At 44.0% G+C, this 25000-nt stretch overlaps 2 protein-coding genes across 2 annotated transcripts in view; both read right to left on the bottom strand.

Moving 5' to 3' along the window:
• The window catches only part of LOC143517798 (glucosidase 2 subunit beta-like), a 90886-nt gene extending 71821 nt beyond the window's left edge, over positions 1 to 19065 (bottom strand). The window contains exons 1-8 of the mRNA XM_077010604.1: positions 18740 to 19065; positions 18430 to 18546; positions 17540 to 17635; positions 16164 to 16221; positions 14536 to 14653; positions 12100 to 12229; positions 8320 to 8368; positions 5299 to 5362 (exon numbers count right to left, since the gene is read on the bottom strand). Coding sequence (XP_076866719.1) covers positions 5299 to 5362; positions 8320 to 8368; positions 12100 to 12229; positions 14536 to 14653; positions 16164 to 16221; positions 17540 to 17635; positions 18430 to 18546; positions 18740 to 18824 — 717 coding nt within the window. The 5' untranslated portion in view covers positions 18825 to 19065. The remainder of the gene's footprint in view (positions 1 to 5298; positions 5363 to 8319; positions 8369 to 12099; positions 12230 to 14535; positions 14654 to 16163; positions 16222 to 17539; positions 17636 to 18429; positions 18547 to 18739) is intronic.
• A 2003-nt stretch (positions 19066 to 21068) lies between these two features.
• On the bottom strand, positions 21069 to 23296 carry LOC143527161 (doublesex- and mab-3-related transcription factor A1-like). Its single transcript, XM_077022170.1, has 2 exons — positions 22571 to 23296; positions 21069 to 22312 (listed from the first exon to the last, which is right to left on the bottom strand). Exons 1-2 carry the CDS (start codon positions 23052 to 23054, stop codon positions 21522 to 21524), a joined length of 1275 nt encoding a protein of 424 aa, XP_076878285.1. The 5' UTR covers positions 23055 to 23296; the 3' UTR covers positions 21069 to 21521.
• Positions 23297 to 25000: the final 1704 nt, after the last annotated feature.

The raw sequence follows: 25000 nt of genomic DNA, 5'->3' as shown, positions 1-25000 counted from the left end.
AATATAATATACTGAGTAACAGCGTAACAGTCTGACACTCAATACTCAGCGCTATGTGTACGAGTACTGCGTTTTCGATCGCATAAAACTGTCATTGATTAATGGAACATTGTAATTAATGGTACAGTTCCATATGCAGTGCAACTCAGAGAAATATCTGACTAGCGTGTCACTACCTGGCTGTATTTGAACACGCTTCTTCATGAACAGAGAAGGAGAGGGGAAAACCTACACGGCTAAGCTCCCATTTCTGAGTCGAGTCACAACATGACAAAGCAGTCAACTGTAAAACCATTAGGACTACACACCAGGCTCTCCCTGTGAACGCGCGTGTGTGTGTGTGTGTGTGTGTGTGTGTGTGTGTGTGTGTGTGTGTGTGTGTGTCTCAGGCTCTTATCTTTCAAAGGCGGGTCTGTTGCTGTGGTGGTGTGAGTGAGGTGATGGGAGCAGGCTTTGGCAACACACACAGACCCCACCTCAAGCCCAGCCCAACATGGCACACAGACTCCGCCTCTAAATCCACAAGCCCAGCCCAGCATGGCACACAGACTCCGCCTCTAAATCCACAAGCCCAGCCCAGCATGGCACAAAGACTCCACCTCTAAATCCACAAGCCCAGTCCAGCATGGCACACAGACTCCGCCTCTAAATCCACAAACCCAGCCCAGCATGGCACACAGACTCCGCCTCTAAATCCACAAGCCCAGCCCAGCATGGCACACACACTCCGCCTCTAAATCCACAAGCCTAGCCCAGCAGAGCAGGGTGAGGTAGTGGGGTGAGAGAGGGAGAGAAAAAGAAAGGGAAAGGGCACCTTTTTAACACGCAAGCCATACAAAGAGATGAGAAGAGTCAAAAATAGATGGAGAGAGAGAAGGTGGAAAGAAAAAAAGACTGAGACAGAAACCAAAAAGCCAGAAGAAAAGACAAAGAATGAATGGATAGAGGTGTGAAGCTAGGCGTGAACGTGATTCCACTTTCATCAAACCACCTGTGATCTGCTGCCACCTACTGGCCCTCAGAGGAGACGGACAACTTCATGTAGCACACACACACACACACACACACACACACACACACACACACACACACACACACACACACACACACACACACACACACACACACACACAGGCTGCAAAACTGAAACATGGTGCAGATTAATTAAAAAAAATATGTTCTAGCGTTCAATACACTGGAATAAAGCAGTTTAAAAACCATACAGGTGATGACTCCTCCTCTTCCTGCATCTGAGATCCATGGCTGACATTACACCAAGTCCTCCACATCAGCAGTGCAAAATCAAACAATGTCATAGCGTTTTTAGGCGAGGAATATCACCACAATAACACCAAACGAAAAGTCCTAACGAAGAATGGAACATTCTAGAGTACAGCTTCACGTGGAGGACGCCCTCAGGTGGTCCAAAGATTAATTACCAGGGAGCTACAATAAATCAAGGAGACCAGAATGGGTCTCCACATAGCAATACAAAGGCCTGAACTTCTTGAACCATTAAAGAGCATAAATCTGACACTGACTCCATCTTACAAACCTCAGCCATCAGAGACTCTACTATGGGATCTAAAATCGGATCCTGGTGACAACGGCCCTCAAAAAATATGGTGGCAAACGAACGCAGCGGATCGTGCCACATCACGATGGGAGGGAAAAAAAGGGAGAAAAGGCGGGAGAAAAGCGCTGGCCCGTCTCAATGTCTGCGCGGTTCGTGTTGAACTCAGCATTTTAACCACCAACCCATCAAGGACGTTTCAACAAACGCGAATAACCCCAAATGTTGGGGGTGGTATGCTGTACCTGTGTCAGACTGATGAGGAACCTCTAGAGGAACGTCCAACCCTGATGGGACAGCTAGCTTCATGTGCGGCTTCAGCCCACGCCTAACACTTCTGTGTCAGCTACTTAATGTCCACGTGGCTTTTTTTTCAGGTTTAACTGGCAGGTATGTTGGGAAGACTGGAAGACTGATGTTGACATCTGTTCTAGAATGTTCCGCCCAACTCACACAGGTTCTACAGGCTTGTCAGTTCGTTTGCTGGAACGTTCTAAAGCAAACTACCGGCATTAGTGTGTCAGTGTTTGTTACAAACCAGGGATATTTTTTTCACAATGCGTTAACAGTCACGATGGCGATGATTCCAGCTGAGGGTTGTTTCGCGCCTGTATTCTTAGCAGTATAATCTTCCAGGCATTCTTCAGAGAATGACTTATTAGTATGCGAGTGGAGAGAACTCAAGTATCTGTCACAGTTAGAGTGGTGTGCTCTACACTAAAAGTAGCCCAGGAATCTGTGAGAATGTGCTGATCTTATTCTAGAAGCATTAATGCATTATAACCAGTTATAACCAGTCCAAGGCCAAAGCAAGAAATAATAAAAAAGAAAGAGAGGAACACTAAATCACATATAGCGAGTGTTAGAAGCTTAATGGGGCTGTAAGGCCAAAGAGAGACACCTTCAGACATAGCGATGCTTAGCTGACAGTGGAGGCTGTTTCCTCTGACTCGGAGACTGTTTGATCTGAACCCTTTCTGCTCCTGCATTAACTTAAACATTCAAGTAGAAACTGAATTTATCAGACGTCGCAAGCCAGACCATGAAAGAGAGTGTGGGTGAGACTGTGAAAGTGTGGGTGAGACTGTGAAAGTGTGGGTGAGACTGTGAAAGTGTGGGTGAGACTGTGAGAAAGACGGAGAAAGTGTGCGTAGGACTGTGAGATACATGGTAATACTGTGAGATACATGGTCAGATTGAGATACATAGTAAGATTATGAGATACATGGGTAAGACTGTGAGATACATAGTAAGTCTGTAAGATACATGGGTAAGACTGTGAGATACATGGGTAAGACTGTGAGATACATGGGTAAGACTGTGAGATACATAGTAAGTCTGTAAGATACATGGGTAAGACTGTGAGATACATGGGTAAGACTGTGAGATACATGGTCAGACTGAGATACATAGTAAGATTATGAGATACATGGGTAAGTCTGTAAGATACATGGGTAAGACTGTGAGATAAATCACTAAGACTGTGAGATACATCACTAAGACTGTGAGATACATCACTAAGACTGTGAGATACATGGTCAGATTGAGATACATAGTAAGATTATGAGATACATGGGTAAGACCGAGATACATCACTAAGACTGTGAGATACATCATTAAGACTGTGAGATTCATGGGTAAGACCGAGATACATCACTAAGACTGTGAGATACATCATTAAGACTGTGAGATTCATGGGTAAGACTGTCAGATACATGACTAAGACTGTGAGGTCTTTAAAAAGTAAAACTGAGGTACATGGTAAGACTGTGGGTGGAGGGGAAGACAGAGAGATGGGTTGTGAGTGTGATGGGTAAAGGTGAAGGGGGAGAACCAACATGGAATGTGTGTTAAGTCTTTATTGCTCTCTAATGACTTTTGCTCTTGATCGTCTTTCAGTGCAGGAGTGTAGACAACACCATATCTCATATAAACCACCATAACAGTAAAAACAGAACAGTAAAATCATGACAATATTGAAGCTTAGAGTGTCCCATACTCTCTCCTTCAGTCACACACACACACACACACACACACACACACACACACACACACACACACACACACACACACACACACACAGACTATACGAAATGCTGGACTGTGATCCGACGCAAGTTTGCTCCATATACTGTAAGAAGAACACTGATCAGATCCTCTTCCCACACGATTTGATCAGAAAACAGGAAGCGGAAGAAGAAAAAACACCGGCAAATTAGCGCTTGGTACCGCCGTGACCCGAACACCTGGGTTTCACACCCAACTGTTTACCTTGATACCGAATGGTCTGAATTTCTGCGAATTTCTCATTTCACGGTGGTTCCATACTGCAGCGCTGGGTTAATACTATAGTGCTTTGTTATTTCCATCATTTTAAATTATTTAAGTGTGTTCACGTTGACGGTCACAAATCCAGATCGCTCAAGGTGCTTGTTGAAATCTGTCCGCTTAGGCGCTTGTAGAAATTGTTACATTATTTTGGGGGGCAGTTTTCGTCAACAAAATGACAGTCCTGATCATTTAAACTCATGTGATCACACTAAACTGATGTGTCATCTAACTACATCAGTTGAGTAAGCTAGGTGCTCAGATATGCATACAAAAACAAGGGCCTAATTGTTTTCGAGATAACAAGGGAACTGCTTACGTCTCTGTAGTTTTCACATTTGCCCATGTGTGTAAAGCATGTGCTATGTTAACAGTTCAGCGTTTTTCGGCTTTTCCATATGTAGATACGGCCGCTGTCTCCGCGCACCGCGTCTCGTTACGGTCGTTAACGTAGTTGCTTATGTAAATTGCTCGTTAACCACAATCACTGGCGACCAGCGTAAAACGCAAAGCTTGATCATCGTTTGTTTTGATTACGGCTAAGTGCGTATTTCCATAGTCATGCATATTCAAATGTTCAGTGGCTCCATAAGAAAAACGTCATTAGAATCCATTGCCATTCCATTCTTTGTTCTTGTTGCTTGACAAAAGTCATTATTTGAATGTTATTTAGGGTATTAGCGTTTTCATTATTTAAAGGATTATGCCGTTGAGAACGCGCAGGTGAACCGCTAGCTAAAACATTCTTTAAGAAGCATTAGTCATATTGCTGTCAGGCCTGCAGTAATGGAAAATGTAAATAATTTTACATCAAAATAATGATGAAACGCGCACACATGCACGCGCACACACATCCGCACCCACAGTGTACCGTGTGCAGACTAGGGCAAATGAGATGTGAGAGTGTTTGAGGACGTGTTTCTCGACGCCTGATCAGCACTCTGCCCGTTACATACTCTGGCCAAACGAGGCTGATCTCAGGTCAGTATCAAACTCCTACCGTTCCCAAAGCACCCCGACAGAAGCCATTTTTGAACAGATACTTTTAGAGGATTTTTTAAAATATGTGAGACAGTTGAAAGTGGAACAGATGGCCTCATGCTCACTCTCTCTCTCTCTCTTTCACTCTCTCTCTCTCTCTCATATACTCACACACATTGAAAAAATCTTACTGATACACACACACACACACACTCACACACACACTGCCATTTGTCTAAACTGCACTTGTCACATTCTAAATCCAAAAGGAGGCTCAATGCATCTCAGCTGTGCACATGTGCAGAATGTGAAAGAAGACGTCGGACCCGACCGGACGTCCAAAACCCGCTCTCCCCTCTCTCTCTCCCCCAGCAGACTGACCCAAGGTCTGTTCCCTCCTACCAGAAATCACTCACCTCTTCTTCGTCCTGCCACCATCCACGCTGAACCACACCGGCTCTGCCTTCATTCACGGGCGGCCTACGATACAAACACACACACACAACACGCACAAACACACGCGCACACACACACACACACACAAACACACGCGCACACCACATAAAGAAATGTACTTCAATTCAGTCTATTAACACGCACCCTACAGAAAACCTGAAGCTAATGTCGTGTTCGAAATGCATCGGTCGTGTGTCCAGTCATGTCAAATCATTGGATGTGACTTCCCATCAGTGAAATCCATTTAGATCAAGTACATCAAATAAAGCGGAGCTCTGAGACGCCTCCTGCAGACACCACGCCACGCATTTCAGCCCTTTCCATCTGGCGGATGACGCAGACCATTAAACACCAAAACCAGTTGCTTTTCTGCCTCTAGCTCTCCAGAGCTCAACTCTTAAATTACAGGGTTATAGTTCATGAGAGTGTGGCGGACGCACACCAACCTCTCACATTTACACGATCACACAAAACCGTCTCCGTGGTCACACAACATTGGATTTCTGAATACATTATATTTAATGTTTACTTTTATTTCCCCTGCCCACTGTCCTGCCCTGCTGTATTGAAGACAACATCGTCGGACTGCTGCTCCAGAAAATCTTAAATCTTGCGTCATTATGGAGGGCTGTTTGACCTGCTGTGTAGAAGGAGGCTGGGTTGATGAGAAAATATGGAAATGGTCTAGTGCACAAGTTTACAATGATCTAGAATGTCACATGGAGGTTCTAGAATCAGAGAATTCAGAGAATTCTAGAACGTTCCTGCAGACTAGGAAAAAAAAACCAAATACAGCTCAAATGCATCTGTATTTAGGTTAGGCCAGGGTTTTACTTCTTAATTTAAAGAGACAGCCAACACCTTTTCCTATACGGTATGCATTAGACATTCCTGCATCCAGAATGTGACACAGAGATCACTCAGTATAAAAAGGTGTGAGGGAAAGAGAGACAGAGAGGAAAAGAGAAAGAAAGGAAACAAGATTACCACAAGAATCAGATTGACTGGCTTTTTCTTCCTTTTCAAAACCAAAATTAAAGTTTTGAATCCCGCAATCTCCCTTAACTCTGGAGAATATTGTACAGTGTGATACAGATGTGATAAGCTGAGAAAAACAAAATTACAGTAGATCGTAGTTTCCATTGGGACAATTAGCTATTGTAATGAAATGGGTGAATAAATAGTGTAATATTTTTTCAGTGGTATGACATTTACGGAGGGCAGCGCGAGATCTCTACTCTAAACACAGCCGGGGCACACAGCAGCTCCAGAATCTGTTCAATGCAGAGCAATTACTCCTGCTGAAACATAGGGACAAACTCTAGAACGAATAACGTTTAATTCTCGCTGCTTCCCAAGCACAGGTAGAACACAGAATTTAAGATGAAGGTTAAGAGGCAGAGGTTTTCTCCCAAACATCCCAACTTCAAAACCAGCTAAATGTTTTAGCCTGAAAGATGTAGGCTTTTTTATTATGGCTATAAAGACAGAGGGTGAGAGACAGAGAGGAGAGAGAGAGCTAGAGAAAGAGAAGAAGGGAGAGCCAATAAGAAAGACAGGTGGTTAAAAAGGAGAGAGATGAAGATGGTGAGAAGGTGACGTTCACACATGGCCACTGGACACCAGAGGTTTCCCATGATGCTCTCTCTCTCTATCTCTATCCCTCTCTCCTCCTCTCTCCCTCTCTGTCTTGCTCTGTCTGTCTCTCCTCTCCCCATCTGTCTCTCACTCTCTGTCTGTGTCTCTCTCCTGCAATCTGTCTCTGTCTTTCTCTCTCTTCCTCTCTCAGTGTCTCTTTCCATCTCTCTCTCTTTCAGTCTGTGGGTCTCTCTCCCCATCTGTCTTTCTTTCTGTTCTGCTTACTCTTTGCATTCCTCATCTCACCCCCCCCCCCCCCCCCCCCCCCCTTTCCTAAATGCATTCTGTTAGCTATCGATTCACTGTATGCAGGAAAGAGTTCACTGGCCATCTGGTTTTGCAAGCCTGGAGGAAATTTCAATATCTCTTTAGCAGAATCTTGCCTGGATAAACAAAACTTGCACGACAGTGACGCCGAACACTGCCCACCACTGCAGAGTACCTCTCTCTCTCTCTCTCTCCTCTCTCTCTCTCTCTCTCTCTCTCTCTCTCTCTCTCTCTCTCTCTCTCTCTCTCTCTCTCTCTCTCTCTCTCTCTCTCTCCTCTCTCTCTCTCTTCTCTCTCTCACACACACACACACACACACACACACACACACATACAAATGGCACGAATCTCAGAATAGCCTTGCAAGCTATAGATTATAGGATTCAAAGCGGGTGATGAATTGTCTTTTGACTGTGGAGAGGACGCTAAATGGCAACCCTCTGTCTTATCCAACGACAAGGTGAGACAGCCCGGAGACGAGAGGTGGGCGGACGCTTCTCACTCGAGTCTCACTCAGAGCTCATGAGTCAGAAGCAGCTTTGTGCACTGCCTCCTACTGGCCGGGGCAGGGGTAGGGGTAGGGGTTTGGCTTGGGGAGGGGGTGGGGGGGTGGGAGGGGGGTAGAAATAGCCCTGGATAACAAGCAAACTTGCCTCTATAAGCTCTCACCCACTGTCACCAGGGTGGGTAGGGTCTGATAAATTAGCACAGCACGACGGCAGGCGCCAATCGATATGCTACGAATGACAGATAATAGGAGCGGCTCCTGCATATGTTTCTGTCAATATGGAAAGCCAAAAGCTCCAGAGACTAGACTGAGTAAATCTAGTGAATCAATTCTAGAGAGAGAGGGGATGAGCATGAGAAATAGAGGGAGAGGTAGAGAGGGAGGAGGAGAGATGGAGAGGGAGAGAAGCAGAGAGAGGGAGAGTGAGCTCTAGAGTTTACAGCATGGGTGAGCATGTTTGGCTGGTCAGTATCGTGTGACAAGTGCAAGGTCAGGTTTGGCTTCGTGTGGATATGCTGTGGGGTTTTGAGGATGAGCACTGAAGAAGTGAACACCGGCGTTCCTTTACCTGTCGCCATGGGGCAGTTCTCCGCGGCTTTGATGTTCATCTCCAAGATCTATAAGAAAAATATTGAGATATTTTTTAACAGTGCAATTTAAATAGGCTGCAAACACAGCATCAAAATAAACAGTGACACAACAAGTCTAAGTGGCCAGGCCGGTTTAGTATGTTTGAAAAGATTGAAAAATCAAGAGCTTTAAATGATCACCATGATCCAAATACAAGATTTCAGGTGGATTAAAACTCTTTTCTGCCCTTCAAAGGCAGTCCTTTCGATTAACATAATGCAAATTACATGATCCTAATTACACTATGCCGATTACACTATGCTAATTGGCGGCCAGTACCTTTTCCGTCTCATTAGCTGTGTTAGCTTCCTGGTTGGGCCGTTTTGATAACGGCAAAAAGCCGAAAGAGAGGTGCAGTGTGCACGAGGAGGTTCTCCATGAAAAGGCAATCAGGCACAGACAGCGAGAGAGGCAGAAAAAGGGAGGGAGTGAGAGAGAGAGGGACAGAGAGAGAGAAGGGGAGAGGGAGAGAGAAATAGAGAGAGAGAGAGAGAGAGATAGAGAGAGAGAGAGAGAGAGTGCACGAGATGCCAAATTCCAAGCTGCAATCAGAAGCCTTTGTACTGCCAGCTAAACCTGATGACGATCACTCTGGAGTGAAAAATAAATAAATAAATAAAATAAAAGTCCTCCTCTCCTCCTCCTTCTCCTCACAGCCTCGCAGTCCAACTTGGCCAGACAAGAGCAAGCGCTGGGAGCCTGGTGCCTGATTTCTGCCTCCACCCTGCACTTTCAGATCTATGGCCAGGTGGGGAGGACCCCTGCCATGAAAGGGTCAATCCATGTGGGAGGAGTGACCCCAGAGCCTCCGACCGCAGGGTTTACCGACCCCATAAAGTAAACCAACAGTAAGCAAACCTGATGTTTTAGCAATGTCTGTATTTCGGATGATTGCACGAATATTGAAGTCCCACACAAAAAAGTGGCGCTCATCAGGTCCTAGGATGGAGACGACCACTGGATCTGCATCGCAGTAAACATGTCATGTAGGCACTGCAGCAGAACACCACTAACAGGTCATTAGCAGATCATTAGCAGACCATTAGCATGTCATTAGCATGTCATTTGCATGTCTATTGGCTGGCTGCTGTGGTAGTTATAGGTTGTGACTCTGCGACAGTGGATGAGTGACAGTAGAGTATAGCAGGTGCATGCTGGACAACCGCTGGATTGGTGCACATGTGTAAGGGAAGGTCCCGCAGCAGGACAAAACAAACATCCTGTTCATCCTGTAAATAGTTCAGCTCAAACTCATGGTCCTTGCATCATGGACCGTGTCAGCACTGGCAGCTCATTTATTCCAAAGAACATGAAGATTCAACTAAATTATTCTTGAAGTCCAGTTACAAATGTCCCCAGGCAGATGTGAAGATCAAACAGCCAGTCAGATACATTAACCCTTCGATGAACTTGCAGCCATCACAAAACCCCGAAGCTGAAGTGGAGGTCGAGAGTTCGACGCGTCTGCTGCAGAGCAAGCTAAAGAGCTCCGGGACGCCTCACTTCCTGTGACCTGCAAGGGGGTGTTCCATCTTTCACCAGCCCCAGACAAGCCCCCCCAAACCCCGCATCTACATGGCCAAACAGGGTGGAGCATCTACACAACAAGCAACGGATGGTGGCAAAACAAACAAAACCAACACAACATCCGTCTGGACTTGTGATGCAGGCTAATGTACACCAAAAAGGTCTAAAGTGCTATGAAGTGTTTTGGAAAGTCTTTCTCCACTTTAAGGTAATGGGGCTGTCTACTCATTTCAAGGCCGCTCAGGAAAGGACTGGGCCAAACTCCCCGACACACGTAGCCTGCATCCTCCTCACAGAGAAGGCGAGTTTGTAATTAAATTGTCAACAGCGCATGCTGCTTCTTTAGCCATGATGGCTGCTGTCGGCTGCGTGTGTGCATTACAAATAACATGGAAAAGAAAACGATGGGATATGGAGTGCAAACGCTGCTTTCACTGAACAAATGACGAAGTCAAGGTAAGTGGGCTGACACACACATGTGCACACACGCACAGTTTGACTGTTTACTTATCAAGTCACTTCATGAGAGGGGGGAAAAAACATGCGAGTCAATCAAAAGTCAAATCCATTAGCAGAACCACATCAAATATTCACTGGCGCAAATTACGCTGCGGCGTTTTACATTTGTGCTCGCGGAGGAGCACCTTCAATGCATTTTAATTATGGCAATGAAATCAAAATTCCGGCAGAAGCTTATCAGACAGCAGCACTGAACAATAATCATAAAAAACACCAGCATACCTCATAAAATGCAGCCAATTTATTGAGCAGGCAACTTGATGGTTCCTGCAAGATTTTAAATTACTAATCAACATACTCTCTGCCTGCCTCTGCATGTGTGTGTGTGTGTGTGTGTGTGTGCGTGTATATACGTAAGTGCTTGTCTCTCTGGTTGGCAATTACAACAAGCTCTACTGTAGCTCTGTGTAAACTGAAAAATATAAAGTCTTTGATTAATTTTTAATATGCACGCCTACACATATACAGACATCCAATTCTGGGGAATATCTAAAATATATACTGACATGTCTGATCACTGAAATGGATGGAGGTGGGTTTGGGTGGAGCTGAGGGGCGCTGCAGCTGATCTAGCCCTCCTGGGAAGCCGCCCGTCACTGCTGAATGTGGAGTGTACTACCCTGACATGCATGAGGTCAGGTAGCCACGCAGGTACTCCTGGGAAAACCCACGGGAGTGATGCAATTGGAGCCAGTGTGGTGGAGTCAGAGACCTGCAGGAGCTGCATGTACACACTGTCTGGGCACACCGCCATTACCATCCCATTAGCATGTCATTAGCATGTCGTTAGCAGGTTGCTGGCATGCTGTTAACGTATCCTTATCCGCGCAGTTCAAAAATATGTGCCGGCCGAGGGGTGGAGTTCAGCGGCATGGGCATGGCCTTGCTTGGGGGAGACTTCAGAGAGGACAACACAGTCAGCCATGTCAAAAAGTACGGAGGAGGTAGTTACCTTTTGTGCGTGTGTGTGTGTGTGTGTGTGTGTGTGTGTGTGTGTGTGTGTGTGTATGTGTGTGTGTGTGTGTGTGTGTGTGTGTGTGTGTGTGTGAATGAGAGCATATGTGTGTCACTGTGTTTCTGTAGCAGTACATTCAGCTATGCAGTGTTTATGGTTAATTCAGCCCATTTTCATTCAGGACTGCAGTACACACCTCCTCACAGAGGTCCACACACTAATGTTAAGGCCTGTGTTCAGTAACCAGTGGGAATCATCCAGCAGTTACACTGAAACTAATGTAAACAAACTGACACTGGACCCACCCAACACATGCTTGAAGTGTAAGGGGTTAATGTGTTCATTCATGTGACAGTTGAGTAGATCTGGAAACAATGGGCCCTTGAAAGGCCCTCAAGATCCTTAAAAGAACCAAAAACACAAGAGATTCACAGCAACCAGAAGCTTTTGGGTCTGCATTACTGTAACACCTTGATAAATAATCATAAACACCTGCGTCACACCCTCTACCCTAGTAACACAAAACACAGCACTACAACACTAATAAACACCTGTGTCATTCTATCTTTGCTATGTGTATGCGTGTGTGTGCATGTGTGTATAGTAGATGTAGTGTGTGTGTTGCTGGGTGTGTGCATTCACAATTGAGCATAGTGTCTAGTGTATTTGTGTGTGCATTGTGTGTGCATTGTGTGTGTGTGTGTGTGTTGTCCTTACTGTTATAATGCAGCTGTACTGTTTTCTCCAAACGTCCTTGAGCAGCCTCTGCATTTAGCTTCTTCTTTCTGTTGGCCTCTACCTTCACCCTGAGGTCCTCAGCCACCTTCTGTAGGTGTCCAAGCTGTGCCTGGAAACACACACACACACACACACACACACACACACACAAATCACTACAACCTCCCTGTGTAAACCCCAACACTCGTCTGTCTAATTACCTCTGAAGGGTTTTCAAAAACCCTATAGGCTTATACCGAGTAGAACAAGGTGTTCGAGAAGAAAGGGAACAAGGTTAGCAGATGTAGCTCCAACACTTATGACCAGAAACGCACCGCCAAAGTCCATCTAGATATTAATGTCTTAACCATCATAGTCCCACAAACACGGGAAATAAAAATAGGTTATCTATTGAGGGAATGGGGCGAGAATGCATAAAAGTCTGGACTCACAAGAACCAGACAGGTCTTTTTTTTAAGGAGTGTTCTGGGATCTGATTTTCCATTATAAATCGCTTCCATCAAACCACATAGCTGCAATGACAAACAACTACAGAGAGCTATGGTCTATATTCCCCATCTGCTTACACAATTATTGAAAAAAAGCCAACCTGTATGTGTGTGTGTGTGTGTGTGTGTGTGTGTGTGTGTGTGTGTGAGAGAGAGAGAGCATGTGTGTAGGTATACCGCATTGCCTTCCAATTTCCCAGGGAGAATTTACCCATAATGCAATGATGGATTCTATCAGTAAGGGATTGGCTAAGCATGACTAGCTTTCTGGGGCAGAAGCAAAAAAGTGAACAGCTCTTCCCTGAACCAGCCTGCTAAAGAGATTTATAAGACTCATTTTCAGATAGCCAGGTCTCTCTCTCTCTCTCTCTCTCTCTCTCTCTCTCTCTCTCTCTCTCTCTCTCCTCTCTCTCTCTCTCTCTCTCTCTCTCTCTCTCTCTCTCTCTCTCTCTCTCTCTCTCTCTCTCTCTCTCTCCCTCCATCCCTCTCTCTCTCCTTCCCTCCCCCCTCTCTTTCCCTCTATCCCTCCCTCTCCCCCCCCCTCCCTCTCCCTCTCTCTCTCTCTCTACTTTGTTGCCCTCTTGTTCTTTGCCCTCTTCATTTTCCCCATTCTCTTATCTTTGATGGAGGGATCTGCAATTAAATAAACAATTAGCAAATAAGATCACTGCTTATTCGGAACGTACAAATATCAGTGGCTTTTCAAATGATGTCACATAAATCCATTTAATTGTTAGCGCCGTCTAGACACACAACAGGGTCTGTGACTCAATCACAGCATTTCTCAAACAGGTGGCTTACAGCCAAAAACAAACAAACAAACATAAATAAGGAACATTTTCCTCACTGCGCACTTGATGTCACAACAAACACTAAGAATTAGACATGTTGAAGATGCAGGGAGACGTCAGTGTATCATGATTCTATTTTCACAATACTACTGATACACTTAACGGCGGCCCCCTACTGGTCGCCCCCGTCTACAGCAGCAGCTTGTCCTGTGGGTGTGGCGTTGTGTTCGTCCCTCAGGTGGGCGGAGCCCGTGATCCGTCTCACCTGAGGGTCGTTTGTTTGTCTATGTATGTCTTGTCTTTGTACCAGTTGACTGCTGGTTATTATATCCTTAATTCGGATCAGTTCACGGGTTTTGGTTTGCGCACTTTACATATTAAACCATCCTATTTCCCTGAGACTTGGCGTGATCGCTTCCATTTATTTTCGCTCACCCTACCCGTCACAACTGTGTTGTCACAAAGATAAATCTAACACACCACTAATTCTACACTGATCTTTCAAACTAGCCTTTTTATTGGACACAAGGTACATTCAGTGAGACACAAAAGAGATTAATTTTACTCAAGCTTATTTAAAATAAACAATATTTAAAATAACAATATGTCTAAAATATTGTTAGCTAGTGTTTTCAGCCTCTGACACTGATACCACCACAGAGCTATGAAGCTCTGGTAATTCTGGTAACCTCAGTAACCCAGAAATAAATCCTGGTAACCTCAGTAGAAGATTCTAGAGTTGGGAAGTAGTCTAGAGAAGAATGCCCAGCCTGACAGCTCTTCTCCCTATCCAAACGACACTTCTAGGACAGTGGGTGGGGTCAAAGGTTGTTCCTCCTCTCAGTCTGAATCTGCCAATCAGTCTGGAGCACAAGAGTGTGGCAACAGCAGGACAAGCCCCTGGAGCACTCCGGTAATGCTAACAGGTGTGTGTGTGTGTGTGTGTGTTTAATGTCCTCAAAAATCTTAAGTTTTTTTCTTGAAGTTATACCTTACTTTACATTTACACACTTGAATGCTAAACGCCGTAATCAGTCATGAGCATGGCTACAAAATTGCAGGTCATCACCTACACATATTTCATTAATGGTAAGAAGTGACTGGGGTCAAAGCAAAGGTCATTGATCACAGGTCACCTGTTTCTCCTGCCAGACGAGGGCGCCCTCCTCTATGAGCTGCCTTTTGAGGAGCAACCCCTCATTCAAGGTCTTCATATTCTCCTCCAACTCATGTCTCTCATACTGTCTCAAAATCCTGCAGAGAGAAAAGCCTGATGGAGAAGCTCTGTCTGAAATGCCCCAGGTCTCTGGAAACCTTAAAGTACTGTACTGCAAACACGCAATTATATATATATATATATATATATATATATATATATATATATATATATATATATATATATATATATAATTGTAGTAAAGTATATATACACTCACCGGCCACTTTATTAGATACACCTGTCCAACTGCTCATTAATGCAAATGTCGAATCAGCCAATCACATGGCAGCAACTCAATGCATTTATGCATGTAGACATGGACAAGACGATCTACAGCAGTGCAAACTGAGCATCAGAATGGGGAAGAAAGGTGATTTAAGTGACTTTAAACGTGGCATGAATGTTAGTGCTAGGCAGGCTGGTCTGAGTATTTCAGAAACTGCTGATCTACTGGGATTTTTATGCACAACCATCTCTAGGGTTTACAGAGAATGGTCCGAAAACGAGAAAATATCCAATGACCGGCAGTTCTGGGGGGAGAAAATGTCTTGTTGATGCCAGAGGTCAGAGGAGAATGTCCAGACTGGTTCGAGCTGATTGAACGGCAACAATAACTCATATAACCAGTCGTTACAATCGAGGCATGCAGAAGAGCATCTCTGAATGCACAACACATCGAACCATGAGGTTCTATTAGTACCAATTGAGCATCGTGTCAATGCCACAGCCTACCTGAGTTATGTTTCTGACCATGTCCATCCCTTTATGACCACAGTGTACCCATCTTGATGGATACTTCCAGCAGGATCACGCGCCATGTCATAAAGTGTGAATCATCTCAGACTGGTTTCTTGAACACGACAATGAGTTCACTGTACTCAAAAGGCCTCAACAGTCACCAGATCTCAATCCAATAGATCACCTTTGGGATGTGGTGGAACGGGAGATTCGCATCATTGATGTGCAGCTGACAAATCTGCAGCAACTGCGTGATGCTATCATGTCAATATGGACAAGACTCTCTGAGGAATGTTTCCAGTACCTTGTTGAATATATGCCATGAAGGATTAAGGCAGTTCTGAAGGCAAAAGGGGGTCCAACCCGGTACTAGCAAGCTGTACATAATAAAGTGGCCGGTAAGTGTATATACACACCACACACATATGTTCTCTTTCTCTCCATAAAACTTTAAATAACATTCAATCTTGGTGCATGTGTGTTACATTATTTACTTCTATAATAAATTTCACTCATGTGTGTCTCCATGTCTCTGCAGGCCCAATTCCAGTTATTTACAGCTCTAATTTCATTACATGCCTGGCATAACAAATTCCTGATCATAGACACACACTGACCCCTCCTGGACAGCTGAGGTACAACTGTAAATAATGCATAGTATGAAGAGAAGACAGGAAATCTGCTCAAACCCCTTTGATGCCACCAAAAAAAATGAATGTCTCGGGCTACACTGTAAGTACCACTTCCGTTTCACCCACATCCACGTATTGGTGAACTGGTCTGAGCAACGCACTGGTCCTCTCTCACCTGCATTTGTTCAGACACTGGATTTGTCCGGCGAACTCGTCAGATCCGTCGCAGCAGTCTGTGGCGATCAGAGAAACAAACATTATTTTCCCATATCTCTCCGCCATGGGTTTGAAGGCAGCGGTCAGACTCCTCACTGCGGTCCTGTCTGCTCCAACACTGCTCCTTCATCACACACACGGGCCATATGCCCTCCAGTGGTTTATGGGAGCCGGGTGCACTTGAGCGTGGGCACAGCCTGCTCTCTGCCCTGCTGTGCCCCCTACACCAGCTGTGTTCAAGTGCTCCTGCCTCACAGCTATAATCAAGTGGAAAAGAATCCCGCTGTTACCCTGCAGCCTACACAAACACAATCAGCCCAAAGGGATGAGAAAGGCAGAAAGGCTGGTTGTTTTAATTATATTATGGAGGGACTATGGGTCTGACCCTGTTAATTAAAACCCTCTTAATTAACATACAAATTATGTTTTTTGGGGGGTGGGGTCGAATGACACATTTAAATAAACTGTAATTGTAAATATGACTATACTGTGTCTTTCCCTGGGAAAAAATCCCCCGGTTGTGTGATTCACGGTCTGACCTTCCTCTGTGCCTGTAGGTGTGGATACTTGTGGATTTTACTCCACAATACAGAAACTCCCCACACAGGCCTGTACGATATCAGGGGCCATGGCCTGCTCCTGAAGACCGATGCAAATGCAGTTTAGTTAGGACCCTGATCCTGGAAACCATCTCTCCTGCCATTTCAGTCTGCCATCACTGTTGCAAATGGCTGAGACTCTAGAGTGACATTATCTATCATTTTCTATATGGATGCTTCAACAAATCAGTAAACAAATTAATTAAAAAAACAGGAAATAAATGTTTATCACCCAGACGTTCACTGCAGAGGTGTCAATTCCAAGTTCAGAAAGTAAAAGTCCTCACCAGGATTTTGCTCAAGCTTGCTAGATTTTCTAATTAGTGCAATCCAGGTAAAATTAGTGGAATCAACACAATCCAGGAAGGAAGCCTAAGCAAAATCCTGGTGAGGACTTTTACTTTCTGAACCTGGAATTGACACCTCTGAAATTCAGAGATGATAATCAGCAGTAATGTGTTTTTTTGACAACAGAGAATGAAAAAAGGTACTAGGCATAGGCTGTGTAAGACAAAGCTCAAATAATTGTCTAACTTTATGTAAATTAAATATAACCATAAGTAAATGTAGCCAATAACATGAAAATAGAACCATCACACTACTGATATCAATATTGGTGGGTGTCTTGGGGGGGGGGGGGGGTGGTTTGGTATTTTGTACTTTTCAAGAATGACTGGCTTTCATCCACCTGGTTACAAATGTCCACCAGAACCATTCAGACCAGTGGAGGACATACCACAGATTCCATCACCAACGCGGGAGGACTGGATGTAGTGTGGACGAAAACCAAGGTTCACACAGTAGAAACGACCGTTAGGGCATGCGGCAGTTCCTGAGGATGGAGACAGATAAGCACTGTGCTCAATGTCATACAGGACCCCCAACCTACGGAGCTTATGCTAACACTAATGTATGGAAGCTAGCTCGATGTGGCGTGAGAGGGTGTGGACATGTTGACGCTGTGCTCTGATTGTGTTTATTGATGTTTGCTTCCGGAGGAAGTGAGTTGGTGTCAGCAGGGCTATCTAAAACACATGACAGAGACCAGTTTGTCACCTTTGTGTAAGTGTGTGTGTGTGTGCTTGTGTTAATCAATACAGAGAAAATAGCAACATGACCAACGAGTCCTCACAGTCGTTAGATGCTTGACTGCAGTTCAGGGGGAAGCAATACTGTGGTTTAAACTCTGGTCAATAACCTCTACTAGAACATGCTGAGCTGAGACCTTCCAGGAACACACACACACACACACACACACCTCCAAACTCAGCAAAAAGGAGATTTTCTTGGTAGCTGCAACCTTTAAAGTCAGATTCTATCGAATCCCAGTAGGGTTCAGAAATGTCCAACAACACAAATATGTATCCTGTTTGCTCTAGTGAACATATATACCCTCACTCACACATACATACACACAGGATTTACAGGGTGTGTAACAATCTGTTTTTTCAGCTCTCCCCTCCCTTAGTAATGATGAATTATCCACTACTAAGTTTTTTTTACTGCTTCGTGATCTAGAAGTAGCAAAAGTTTCACTAAATAACCCGTGTGTAAGAAATGAACGTGTTTGTCTTGTAGAACTCGCTTGTGTCCTGGATAGAAAAACTGTTACAAATTGGGACCCACCCGGTTCGTCCGATCCATCCGCGCAATCACAGTAGTCGTCATTAACTTGGTCGAAAGGAATTAATTTGGAACCGTCAATGCAAAGAAACGATATTCTTTCTCTGTAGAAGCGTTTATCTGTGAATCCAAAGACACAGTGGTCAACTTACCATTCGTTTACAATCACAACTTCCAAATCAAAAAGTCTTAAAATGAGTCTGTTTCACAATTCAAATATCGCTCACGAATGGCCAGTAACGGTAGCCATCTCGTGGGATCTCTTCATTGGTTTATTAATATAACTTTGTAAATATATATATACATCACTAACATGACATGGAAATTCCTCGTATTTTCTTCGACTCTACAAAAGACGCGGACCAAATGATCAAAGCAACGGCGATCTGATATTGCATGTTGACGTTCAATTGTTTTAACTGTTTCGATAACGTCTCAGCACCAGAGCTAATTCGCAAGAATCAGCAACAGGCTATGCCTTTTTTAATACTGAATATAATCACATCTCGACATTATCAGCGTCCTTACGCGCAGTCTGATAGATAAGCCACGTGAACAGAAATAAAGGAAAAGAGTAAATGTTCTAGCCGCTGGTTAGGTAGACGTCTGCTCCGTCGCGGGCTGTTTGGAGCCCACTCGTGTTTTACACTTCCGCAAACAAAGTCACGTGGTTGCTACGCCGCTTTTCATTCGCCGGGAGCGTCTCTTACCGAGCGGACGGGGCTCCGTCACCGTGCCGGGCGCTGCTGAGTCTGAGGTCTGTAGACACACGCCGAGACAAACGAAGTCTCTCCTTTAAAACTTTGCAGAAGCGGACCTGTAATCTCTAGCGCTAAACGTAACGTGAAAGAAATAAAATTTTATTATTGACTTTCATAATACATTTGAAAATTTTGTTGTAGAAGTGTTATATTTATAAAATAATCATATATACACTTCTATATATAACACTTCTACCACTACCACAACAAAATTGTAAAATGTATTATGAAAGTCAATAATAAAATTTTATTTTGTCTATGGCTATTGCATACCTTTGCATACAAGTTTATTATTTCATTCTTTTCTCTTTAGGGGTAGAGTTAGGGTCTCTGACTAACTGTAGCCTAAATCTGTAAAATAGTCCTAAAGCTCTCACCAGTCATGAAATTAAACATGAATAAATTTTAAGAGACTCTGAGGATATCCAGACAAAAAAATATTGAATGTAAATATTCTTGCTAGAACCCACCCCCTCTGTCTGTCTTTCTTGCTGTCTATCATACAAGCCTGATAACATTTCAGAGAGTCAGAGTACATTTTTGTTTCTCAAAGATTCTCACACGGTTTCTCAACGATGAACAGTGACTTCATAAGTGATCATCAATCCAAATATTGTTTCACCAACTGTTAAAAGCTTTGACCTTTTAAGTTTTCAAACAGAGCATGACTGTGTACTAGGCATGTTTAAAGCTGTCTGCAATCTGATTACACAAATGTAAAACGTATACATAATATTGGGGAGCATGTTACCAGACTGTTTAGGCATTTTGAAAGCACACGTTTTCATTTCAATTCAATTCAATTCAATTTATTTATAAAGCACATTTAAAACCGCAGCGGACCAAAGTGCTGTACAGCAGATTAGCAGATAAAATACAAGCAAAATACAATACAGATTAAACAAGTTAAAAGAGATTGAATAGTAAAAAGAATAGAAAAATATAATATCATTAGGTTAGTTAACATTATAGGCCAAAGAAAAAAGGTAGGTTTTAAGGTGGGCTTTGAATTCGCTTATTCCTGTTATACTCCTAATATCCAGGGGTAACGAATTCCACAGTCTGGGAGCAGCAACAGAAAAGGCCCGGTCCCCTTTCTGTTTCAGACGAGACTGTGGAACATTCAATAATGATTTACCAGTAGACCGAAGTGACCTTTGGGGCTGGTAAGGGAGCATGTCTTGCTATAATCATTTTGCATCTAATTGTGATGCTTTTATATCTAAAACACTTCAGAATGTTTGGAGTATTTTACTTACATGTCATTCTTTTTTCCAACATCATTGAAAGAACTCTCTCCATAAACAGGTTCAAGAATATGCTCCAGGTGTTTTTTTAATTACTCTTTAGTATAACTGCCAGTTATGATGGTGATGATGATGGTGGCACAAACATGATTGGCATTGGGGATCTCTCATTGTATCTGCACTTACACCCAGTGCAGTGAGGAAATCATCTACACCTTCAAAACACCCTGACATCTGCTTTCCCACAAGGAACAGGGTATTTATGTTTATTTTGAACATGACTTCAGATTACAGAAAATATTCTGCAACTATACATGGTACTATATATCACATCTTAATGTATGAACAAAACCTGACTGAAATCTGAGGGGAAAAACCAATTGGGTTTTTTTCAGCAGAACACCTAGACTTATTACGGTTTTTAAGACTTAAGCAACCAGCTGAGACTGTCTAAGCTCCGTGTGAAAGAAGAAAAGATTGTTATGTTTCCCAGCGCCGGAGTTATCAGTGGGATTGTGCCATGAAGTTAGAAATGGAATTCACGTTCTTTTTTTAATGTAGTAAGTAGTGAATGCAGGAATCTCCCTCTAACGGGCTTCTTCAGTTCGGAGACGGACCTGGAGTTTGACTATAAATCACATCAAGCAGCTTTCTTTGGACAGACCGCATCGTGAATGCGTTTTCCACCCACACCCTTTCATAACACGCCTTATTCAGTATGTGCGGCCTGGACGATTTAAAACCACGTCAAGTCAAGTTTAAATGATGACCGTTTGTGTTAAATTAATAAGGCAAGATAAATAGATAAATGTGTATGGTCATGAAATCAAGACGCTATTGCCAATGTTTTTCCAAGTGGACAATTTATTTATTGAATGTGAATATAGAATAGGCTGCTCAAAACTAAACTGCTAAAAAAATAAAGCAAAACCATAATACAAAAATAGAATCGTTACTACATTTCAATAATCAACGCACCGTTTACAAAAATATCATTGCATCATTTTTTTGTTCTTTAATATAACGTAAATATGTAAATGCCCAAATCTTCACCTCGTCGACAGGAAACATGTGGACAATAGATGAGCTACTTCCCTTGACCGAGACCAGAGTAAACACTCGCGCTGGTGAAACTGTCTCTGCCCTGGAAGGCCAGGTCACGGATCATCCCGGGAAACGGGTAATCTACGGGGGGTCGGAGTGGAAAGGTGGGGAGTAGTCCGGATGTCAGGTACGGGGAAATAAAACTCGGTAAGGCGCCTCCGGAGGTAGAATAAGCTACGCGAAATGGGCTGATTCCAAAACGAGGATTCAAGTCCAAAAAACTGTCGCTCCCACAAGGTTTGGGAGTTGTGCTCTGTAAGGGAGAGAAGGCGGACTTGGAGCCGAGCGTTCCCAAAGGCGCGCCGGTAACGCGCACAGCGGGTGATGGCGGTGCCGGGCTGTCGGTTAATGACGAGGCTTCATCCGCGCACCGTTCCTCTTTGGATGTGAGGAGGGTTTCGATGGCTTTCACGATGTCCCCCCCACGCGATCTCAGAGCTGATTCGAGAGTGTCTCGTTTGAGATGAGGAAAGATTTTCAAAAGGACCTCGACCGGGTCCCGTTCTCTGCTAGAAGAAGCGGCGAGCGCTCGTGGGGAGTCGTTGGGTTTCTCCGACTCGCTGCCCGACTCCAGATCTGGGGAGGACAGAGACCGTGGGCTTGAAGTGTGATCTGACAGTTGGTCGAAGCCGGGAGACTGAGCGCCACTTGTTTTAACGGACTCGCCGAGACCGTTCTCTGAGATAAGACTCGTGTCACTCTTGGCTGCGGGAGACTTGATATGGGGGGATGCCATCATAAACCCGTTTAAAATGTATTTGTTGAGATGGTCCCCTGCAGGAAACAATTAAAAGGAATTGGGATAGAATCGAATACAACTGAATAGGCTATTATTACTGCTACAGAATTTTACAGACCAAAACAAATGTTTCCCATATATTTAGTCCTATTGTTTGAACTTTAAAAGCTGTAGAAACAACTCCATGACACTGTTATATTGTATGCTTCATGTTGTACCAATATCCATAATCCACCTGAGTCAATCCAATGTATTTTCAGTGTGGTTTTAAAAAACCCAAAAGTATAACTTACCATTTTTAATGTCGTCGGAACCAAAAGAATCAAAAGCCGAACGTCTGGATGTGTTCGTAATCCGTGGAAGGTCAGGTGCCAGTGTCGCTCTGGAGGCGGTGATCTCGCCGTCCGTAGCGACTCCCCCGGGGTACAGGAGGTGCATGTCCCGGGCCTCGCTCTCCTCTTGCGCCTGTTGCCTCCGTAAAGCGACCTGCGCAGCCATGACTCTCTGCCGCTCGGCGATCAGCGTGCACTTGGCGCACACGCAGTCTCTCCAGCGGCAGAAGCGTTTGTGACCCTTCAGAGCAGAAACAACTCCGTGGTTCCTGCAGCGCGCGCATTTCGGGGTGCGCGGGTAACTCCTGTCCAGGGTGCACGCGGCCGCCGCGCGGAGGAAAAGCGGCGGGGGATGCAGAAAAGACGCCGGCAACTGTAGCCCCCCGACGGAAAGGGAAGAAGGTGTGTGCGCGGGCAAAGCCAAATGTCTGCTCCCTCCATCCATGGCTTTTCGGCTGCGTTACTTGAGAAACTTAAGCGACGGAGGAGTGAGAAGTTTACTCAAGCAAAAATACGTCTGTCTCCGATAATCTCGGATGTCGTAGTTTTAAATCTTAGGCACTTGTGAAACGGTACACCTAGACACGCCCCTTTTCGTTTCAGAGATCAAGTAAAACAATTATGTACACTCAAAAGATCACAATGAGACCGTTTAGACGGAATGCAGATTAGTTTTGTTCGTCAAATGAGACAGGATTTCTTTTGACGCGTAAAATAAACCATACCACTCAAATATCAGTATTAAGATGTTTGTGAATTTGTTAGGATAAAATGTGGGAAACTATATAAGTCTAAGTAAACTTAATTATCCAAACTGGATTTGTTTTATAGTTGATTGTGGCGTAACGTTTTATTGTCAGATGCACGATTAAACGAATGATAACATGTTAGAACCTTTACTTATATACGTCCTCCTGGGTGCGCGCGTGTGTGTGTGAGTGCGTGCGGACGTGTTTATCCCCCTGTACAATTAAACTAGCCGCACTAATTGCCACCTTTAATCTGTTGTTTTGTTTCCCCAGTAACAACATAATGAATCCATCTGCTCTTCATCGCGCTTCTATTGTTTTTTTTACTTGCAGAACGGCTGCTGATCGCGTTTCTTTTCGTTCCGAACAATTCCAGTCACGTCGGGTGTCCCTCTGCAACCTGCTCGCGCTGTCCGCCCCACCTGCTGAAGTCTCGCTCTTTTAACACAATCACAGACTTGTCGACAAATGCTAAGTGCATAAAGTTAGTTATTGTTCTCATTAGATACACAAAACCCCCACAAGAACAAAAACAACAGCTACAAGCTATGGATTTTCCAATGACAGATTAAACACACAAATAAACTACTTCATTATTTATTAGAAAAAATATTATCCATAGAAATAATTAAATAAGTTGTTAAGAACAATATAATTGGCCACAAACTGAAAAAAGCCTTGGGAAAGTCATGGAAAAATGGATAAAATTCTCAAACAGAAAGTCTTTCCATTTTCCATTCTGAAATGTTTTTCAAAGAGGAAATTCATATGTTCATATGAACATATATGGAAATTCATATGTTCCTCGCCACTGTCGCCTTTGGCTTGCTCATTAGGGTTCTGAACCCATAGTATTGTTAACCTTTTAAATCCTGTAAAGCGCTTTGTGACAACATGTGTTGTGAAAAGCGCTATACAAATAAATTTTGATTTGATTTGATTTGATATGTTCTGGAATAGTATTTAGTATTTAGCATTTAGCGACAATGCCAAAGCATAGAACAGTGACTTTCCCATCCAGGTGAGGAGAACAGTGAGATGGAAGGTTCGTTATCAGCCTGAATGCAGAACCATGTCAATCTTTCTGAGGAGATCATCCAGACATGCAGCTATCTGCATATGTATTTTGCAATAACCAGGCCTGTGTGTAAGTGTGTGTGTGTGTGTGTGTGTGTGTGTGTGTGTGTGTGTGTGTGTGCCTGCGTGTGTGAGTGGTAGCTGGGGTGCATCTGGGGTGCATGGAGGCAGAAAGCGTTATCTGTTAATCCCCCACCAGGAGACTTTACCACCTGCCTCTTGTCATGGAGGACTCTGCCTGCTATCTGGACGCCTTTGGTTTTAAACACACACGCTTAGTCCTGCCTCGGCCATGCACGTACCACCATGACAGACACTTGTATGTGTGTGTTTGTGTGTGGGTGCATGTGCATTAGCGTGCATGTGCGTGCGTGCATGCATGTGCACATGCACATTTGTGAGACTTCAGCATAAATGCTTGTCTAAACCTTTTTATTATTTGGAAACCTTGGCTGCATAAGTCTAAGGCACGAATTGTGACTTTGTGCTGGACGTTTTCAGTGAAGATGAGGCTGATGGCAACATTAGTGCTCTGTGCATATCTTGTCTCCCACCTTATGTTGCC

Source organism: Brachyhypopomus gauderio, chromosome 1 (assembly GCF_052324685.1).
Source record: "Brachyhypopomus gauderio isolate BG-103 chromosome 1, BGAUD_0.2, whole genome shotgun sequence".
In the NCBI taxonomy this organism is placed as follows: domain Eukaryota; kingdom Metazoa; phylum Chordata; class Actinopteri; order Gymnotiformes; family Hypopomidae; genus Brachyhypopomus; species Brachyhypopomus gauderio.
The sequence above is the reverse complement of the archived record's forward strand: the minus strand, read 5'-3'. Positions and strand labels throughout refer to the sequence as shown.